The sequence below is a fragment of the Mustela erminea genome, chromosome X (genome assembly GCF_009829155.1).
Source record: "Mustela erminea isolate mMusErm1 chromosome X, mMusErm1.Pri, whole genome shotgun sequence".
Taxonomy (NCBI): Eukaryota; Metazoa; Chordata; class Mammalia; order Carnivora; family Mustelidae; genus Mustela; species Mustela erminea.
In genome coordinates, this window is record NC_045635.1 from 127,958,711 (window position 1) to 127,966,171 (window position 7,461).

The 7,461-nt window shown below is 47.3% G+C and overlaps 1 protein-coding gene across 1 annotated transcript; it reads left to right on the plus strand.

Annotated features, from left to right (window-relative positions):
* The first annotated feature begins 1,742 nt into the window (after window positions 1-1,742).
* On the plus strand, window positions 1,743-5,713 carry LOC116583687 (PWWP domain-containing DNA repair factor 3B-like). Its single transcript, XM_032331803.1, has 2 exons — window positions 1,743-1,822; window positions 2,544-5,713. The coding sequence occupies exon 2, from the start codon at window positions 2,764-2,766 to the stop codon at window positions 4,783-4,785; it is 2,022 nt and encodes a 673-aa protein (XP_032187694.1). The 5' UTR covers window positions 1,743-1,822; window positions 2,544-2,763; the 3' UTR covers window positions 4,786-5,713.
* Window positions 5,714-7,461: the final 1,748 nt, after the last annotated feature.

Genomic DNA, 7,461 nt, shown 5'->3' on the forward strand with positions numbered 1-7,461 from the left:
CAGTGTTTTTCCTAGTTGAACAGATAGATGTACACAAATGAGAATAGGAGAGGATATTCAATTAGGTGGTATGGTTTTTAAAGACCTTTTTAATATCTTACAGAAAATATGTATAAACAGAATAAAAAATGATGGGAGTCTCTGGACCCATATAGTTGCAGTTGGCATTCCTCCTAGGTGATCAGAATACTGCTGCTTAACATTTTCCCCACTTAATAATTTTAAACAACAGTTTAGGTAATTCCATGTGTATTTTCAAAATAAGGAACTGAAAGGAGCTAAAAATAACATCTGCTCCGGAAGCAGAAACATTTGCATGCGTGTGTAGAGCAGAAAGCATGGATTATATGCATCAACATCAGGCATCTTGGGCCTCTAACGTCATTACTCTGAGTGCGTGTGTCTGTGTGTGTGTGTGTGTGTGTGTGTGTGTGTGTGGTGTGTCTTGGGGACGGGTAGCTATCTGGTTGGAGATGAGGTGACTCAGGCACTCCTGTATGAGGGGCTGGCAGGTCCTGCTGCAGGGAGACTGCAGTTGGCTGAGTCACCTGTTTTTCCTTCTCCCTTTTGTTCTGTGTCCTCACATGACACCTGTGTTCTGAGAGCCGGCACACTGAGTTCTCTAAAGCAGAGGACACAATACCTGCGTGATCATACACTCTGGCAAGAAAAGGTTTGTGCGGGCTATCCCCAAAGTAGGTATAGTTAGTCGCCATACATTTCTTGTTATATCTATGAGTATGTGTGAACAAAGTTGTGCACTCATGCATTTATTAGGGAAATAATATTTTGTACTATGAAACATATCATTTGAAACTGATAATGGACGAGCTCAAATCTGTGAGTTATAATACCCATTTGAACAGTGTATATACAGAGGAGTAGAACTCATTAACAGGGTATTTCTTGGGGGGCGGGGAGAGGGATTGAGAGAACAACTGCATTTTCTGCCTTACACACATCTAAATGTTTGAAATGTATTTGAATAAAGTTTTTAAAATGTCAGAGAAACCACATTGTAAAGAGATTCACAAAAACCATGCAAAAAATCAGCATTCACATGAAACAGTGATCAAATGTGCACTTGAGGGAAGAAAGGTAGTCCTCGACAATATGTGCAGGCATGTGTACACGGACGCATAGGAAACGTGTGACAGGCCCATATGCCATCACACGGACAGTACGCATCTATCGTGTATGGCCTCCCCGTATATACCTCCCCACCCGTTTTGTGTTCTCTACAAACCCATGTAATATTACTTGAGAAACACCAAGACACGCTTACATTATAGACCCCATTTTTGTTACACACACACCCGCATCACACACACACACACCCCCCCGGCTGCTCCTGTTAAATCAATGCTTCCAAGGCAGACAAAAGGACTATCATGGACGCAGTAGTCCCCATGGTTCTGAAATAGGAGGACCGGCCTAAACTAAGTAGCTTAACGTCGAAATACTTTGGAAACGCAAAAGAAGGAAGCAAGTAGGCGCGTGCACATGATAAATGAGATTTGACTAATTGTTTTTTCTGTTTCCGAATGGCCGGCATGCCAGAGTTGGGGAAGGGAAAATGATGAGCCCATCCCCACTTTGTTGGCTTAATTCCCCATCTGCTTTTCTGATTCTCTAGATTAACACTAGAGGTATATGGTAGGTCCTGGGCATCTACAGTTGATGTCATTCGATCCCTGGAAGGACAGTGCACTTCAGAAGCACAGAACAGAGTCGAGGGTTCTGCCGGACAAGCAGTTGGAGTGTGTGAATCAAGAGCTGCAGCTCACAGAACCTCGCCTCCCCCCGATCCACGTGGTGTCCTGTAAGACATTCCTCTTTTACTAAACACTTCATTGGCAATCGTTTCGTGTTGACATTTGGAGGGTGGTTTATTTTTCTCCTCGCCCTACAGTCACTTTCTTACCCCAAATTGTGCCAGGGGCAGGGGGAACAGCCTTTCCAACCACCACAGAGAAATGAAAATGTGCAGGGCGCAGCCAATGGCCCACGCCTGCAGCAATCCTGACGAAGGACGGTACCAGTAACCCCCAGGACGACCTTCGTGAGCCTCTGGATTCTAAGCTCAGGCTCCTGAACACGATATTGTGCTGACATTCAGTGTCTGTAGGCTGGAGATCACCTCTGGCTTCCTCGGGTGCACCGGGTGGCATTAGCACCCACCAGGGAAAGGAAAACCGAAGCATCCCCCCAGGATGAGCCCCAGGGAGCACAGAAGGCGCAGGATGTCCAGTAACACAGATGAGATCTGCAAAGTGACACCCACCTCCCCATACAGACGCTCTTTAACACGCCGTAGTAACAAGCAGGGCAAGAAGTTGGGTTTGGACGGTTACAAAACGCCTCTGGTATCTTCTGTATTTTTCCGCCCGATAGCGGCCATGGGCTTACCCCCTGTCGGAGACACACTCTTTCTATTTCTTTGCTTGCGCTCTTATCAATTCTCATTGACCATCGTTCTTCTACTTTCACGGAAGGAATTTGTTTCCTAATACTTTTTCTTCTTTTCCTTTCCCACATTCCAGTATTCTCCAGCATAGTCCCTTCAAAGCACAAGTTCCCGGGACCCTGGGAGATTCAGGTGAAGAAGGACGGGCCACACAAGCTGGGAGCCCTTCGCGGTCCTAAGGCCGAAAGGGTGTGGTGAAGAACACTGTTTCAGGGAAGACCTGCCGTGCCTGTGGGTGTGATGGCCAGACCTCTCGACCTCTCTTAATTACCTCCTGAGAGGAATCTCAAATCATAATGGATGCTGAGTATGTCCTGTGCAATTGGAAAGGCCACGTCTGGCCAGCAAAGGTTTTGTCCAGAGCTAGGACCTCACCAAGACATAAGACGAAAGGGGCACTTTTTCTCGAAGTCGAAATACTCTCAGTAGACGAAAAAATTAAAGTGAAAACCGCAGACACAAAGATCCTAAATGAGTCTCAAATTGAATACGTTGCCTCCTTGCTGATAGCCGAGCCGAAGGCCAGTGTCCCACCAGGACAGGAAGTGCCCTACAGAAACGCTCTTGCAGTGGCCCTAGAGATTCTGAATGAGAGAGCGAACTTGGGTCCAGCAAGAGCATCAGATGATCCAGAGACCACAAAGGGGACCCCAAAAGCGTCCCAAAGGGGACCACAAAAGCGATCTCGTAAAAAGTTCCGGAAGCCCAAAGGGAGCTTACTGAGGCGTCTTAGGAGAAGCAAAAAACTCAGATCGCTGCTGGTATGCTCACAGACTGAGGACGCCCCAGGCAGTGGCCAACCACAGGCACACAGAACCGTCACGCCTATTCCCAGGAAAACGCGAGCGGAGCCCTCACAAAGCTCCAGCGTGTACCCAAACTTCCCATCACGTGCAGAAGAAGACTATGAGAAAGAGGGCAAGGAAAAGAGGCACACCTTGAGAGTCAGGGCCTTGCATCGCCCCGTCAAGGAGGAGGGTACAGGTGCTAAAGATGGAGGCACCCTTCCATCTCCGCCACCAGGTTTCAACCTCACTGTACCCAAGGCTCTGAAAGAAGAGGCCCATGACACCTACCCAAAGACCCTGGCCGTCTCCTCCGAATGCTCTGCCCTCTCCGGGAATGTTGAGGACCATGGAGAGGGTCCCCGGAAGCCAGGCTTGGAAGGTGCGGCGGCACCCTCCAGCGCCCCTCCTCCGAGGCTGCGTTCTTCACTCCGTCTGGCAAATAAAAAAAGGAAGCTGCAGGCACTAGAGTTTGAGAAAGGGCTGCAAGGACTTCAGCCTTCAGTCAACTCGAAGGCCGTTAACCCCACCACTGCTATCAGAAAGGATGTCGGCAAGGAAATGGGGCAACCGATAACCATGGCTTTTCCACAAGAGCCCTGTCCCATTGAAGGAGGAATGATGGTCTGGTTTAAATTTCAAAATCACCCATTTTGGCCAGCAGTGGTAAAGAGTGTCAGCCAAACAGAGCAGACCGCAAGGGTGCTTTTGATTGAGGCAAACATGCCCTGTGAAATGAGTGGCATTCAAGTTCCTCTTCGAAGATTAAAACATCTGGACTGTAAGGAGAAGGAAAAACTCATGAAGAGAGCCGGGAAAGTGTACGAGCAGAGTGTGAACTGGTGCTTCTCCCTGATTTCCCACTACAGAGAAGGGCTCGGTCGTGGGTCTTTTGCGGGCTCTTTCCTGGACTATTACGCCGCTGATATCAGTTACCCAATTAGGAAAGCCATCAAGGATGGGGACGTGGAGATCGATTTCCCAAAGGTGAATTATGCCGACCTGGAAGATTCTGAGGAGGAGGCCTCCCTGGGTGGGAGGAGGCCCCACAAGAAAATTCTCCCGGACCGGATGAGGGCTGCTCGGGACCGAGCCAACCAGAAGCTCGTGGACTTCATTGTGAAAAGAAAGGGAGCCGATCACCACCTCCTGGACATCGTCAAAGGCAGGAAACAGTCCAGGTGGCTGGCATCGTTTCTGAATTCAAGCCGGTACGTGATCTGCATTGAAACATACCTGGAGGATGAAGACCAGTTGGATGTCGTGGTAAGACATTTACAAGAAATCTACAAACAGATAGACAAGAAAATGCTGACTCTGGCAAGAGATGACAAGGTGAGTTTTGTTCTGGAAGTTCTTCTGCCAGAAGCAATCATTTGTTCAATTGCCGCACTTGATGGATTAGGTTACGAGGAGGCAGAACAAAAGTACCTAAAGGGGCCACCGGTGCATTACCGGGAAAAGGAGCTATTTGATAAAAATATTGTAAAGGGAATGAGAAAGAGAGCGGCAACCAAGGGCAAAGCCAAATAACTCTTCTTGTGCCCACACTTTAGCAGGGAGACCTCTCACTGCCCTGTCTGTATGAAATGTGTGATCCTTCCATCCTGTACGGCATGTAACTTACATCCTGTAAATTTGCGGCCCTGGGAACATGCTGCATTCCTTTTGCATCCATCTCTAGCACCTGCGGGTAGCACGGCCGTCATCATGTCTGGTTCCCAAACGCTTCACAAACTAACTTGTTAATTAGTTTGTTAACCTGTTAATTTGTTTTTAGTTTGTAAGCTTAACTAATTTGTTAAGTGCTGCAAACAGTTGTACTTCCCGCTACTTGCTTGGACGTGTAGTTATCCAGATGTCTTCATAACGTTGCTTTTGACAGTACTTTGTGCTTTAATATAGGGGGCACATTCTTTTACTACGTGAAAGACCCCTGGTGTCAGACATCGAGCCACGATCGTTTTTAAAAACCTCAGATAGGTGTTTGCAGAAACATCACATGGATTTCTCATTCTTTCTGCAAGGCCTCAGTATAAATGATCTGATCGCTTTCTCAAGGTAATTCCTAAATTCGATCTGCCACGCTCATCTCTTTGGAAAAATAGCCCTGAGGGGCGAAGCCAACAGCAGAGCTGTTTTGTTTTCTATATATTGCCACTACCTTCAAATGGTTCTTGGCAAAGCAGTCTGGAATCCAAAGTTAATGGGTCATCTGCCCACAGTCCACGTGTGGGTGAACGAAATCTCAACGGGCAGGAAGCCTTCGGTCAGCCTGTGCAAGATGGTTGACTCGACGCTTCCCTCACATTCCGCTTAGGGAAGTAGCTCTTGTTCGATGGCTAAAGGGTTTCCTAAAAACAGGCTCCTGGCTGTCTTCCTAGCTGACCGGATGCTTTACACGTGGTGTTTCATCCCCATGTGGAAGACAACGAGAGTAATCATACACAAAGCTTAGCTATTTGAGGCCTAGGTAATCCAGGCTCACTGCTAGGAGCCCATCTAAGTGGCACACATTGTAGGGAAGCATGCGCTTTGTTCCGGACCTGTGTCCCCTAAAACACAGTCATTGTCTCAAACCAAGCAAGCCTTCTCTTCTGACTTATTTGCTGACGAGCCCTGACAGGTTCCAGCGGTCATAAAGGCAGCCTGGTAAGTCCCACTAGGCTGCTTGAGCAATACAGATGGACAAGGATATGGGAACTCCGAAACGGGCAACAGGAAATCCTCCATGGGGCTAAACATGGCTGTTGTCAGAATACAACATCTCTCACTACAAGATGAATTCTGAAGTCCACGAATTGTTATCCTCACTTGAAACAACATTTTTTGAGGGGGGCGGGGAACGGCACAAAAGCTAGTTTACTTTAAAAACTTGGTGTGAAAGAAAACACTAAAGGTTTAACACGAACCTGAGTGCATTTTTATTCTTAGAGGGAATCAACTGTCCCTCGCAGGCCCATGTTATGTATTCATATGGCCACGTGATTGATTTGTGTGTGTGTGTGTGTGTGTGTGTGAAGTTTGCAAGAGTTCGCTGTTTTGATTCACAATAAAACCATTGTATCTTTTACCTTGATCTTCTGCTCCATTGTACTTTAGATTGTACAACTACATAGCTGGTATCTCTAAATATAGATCCGTAATGTATGTACACACACATACATCCGTGTGTGTGCGCACGCACGCGCGCACGATTTTGGAATCTCAGTGATTTAGTCCTCCTATTTTAAGGTCCGTTATGAATTTTCTTCTCACCCTCAGTAAATACCCACTTTCATGCTTCTTTTTATAATTTTAGAAGAGGGCCTACCAAACTGTGTAAGCTTCAGGCCCATCAGAACCTTCCTTGGACTCTGCCTGAGAGACACCAACGACTCCTGAGGCATTCTGCCTGGGCGAATCCACATGACATCCTCACGGTCCTGAAAAGTACTTGGAAACTCATCATCTGCATGCTGTACGTGGACCTCGTACACTGGAACAACACACTTTATTTCTCCTATAAACATCGTGTCTCTCTGAATCAAATATATCACTCAACTTCAGCCTTCTCATATAGCCATATCTGGCTCTACATTCTAATATTTCCTTCACTACCTCATCCACCCATCCACCCATCCATCCCTCCATAGCACTGTGAGTCAGTAGAGCAAGTAAGATGTGGTTTAAGGCTCTGATCTGAGGATGACTTTCAGGTGCCATAGAAAGATGGCAACCTGGGGACCCAGGTGGGTCCATCATTTCCAAGATGACTGTGATGCTCTGCCTCATGTTCTTAATGAGAAATATTTATCGACATAATGGATTGATGGCCTAGATGTGAAACCAGAACTCCTGATTTTCCCATACTTGGGAGATTGCGGGTATCTCTTTGTTTGGGGTGAAGGGAGAGCAGATGGTCCCTCCTGGGGTGTCACTTATGCCTGATGCATTCACTGAAGAGGGCAGACATGTCGAGGACATGCATCTCTTCTCCTCCGCTTGAACCAGGATCACATTCGGGGTGTGCAGCTGGATTTGGGGGGTTGGCTGTGTAGATGCTGAGAAACCTTCCAGCCTGAGCAGTGGTTAAGGTGGCTCTAAGATGGCCCTAAACTGGTTCTCTATCGTGTGTGTGTGTGTGGGGTGTGTGTGTGTGTGTGTGTGTGTGTGTGGGGTGTGTGTGTGTGTGTGTGTGTGTCTGTCTGTCTGATGGGCTAGCCCAAC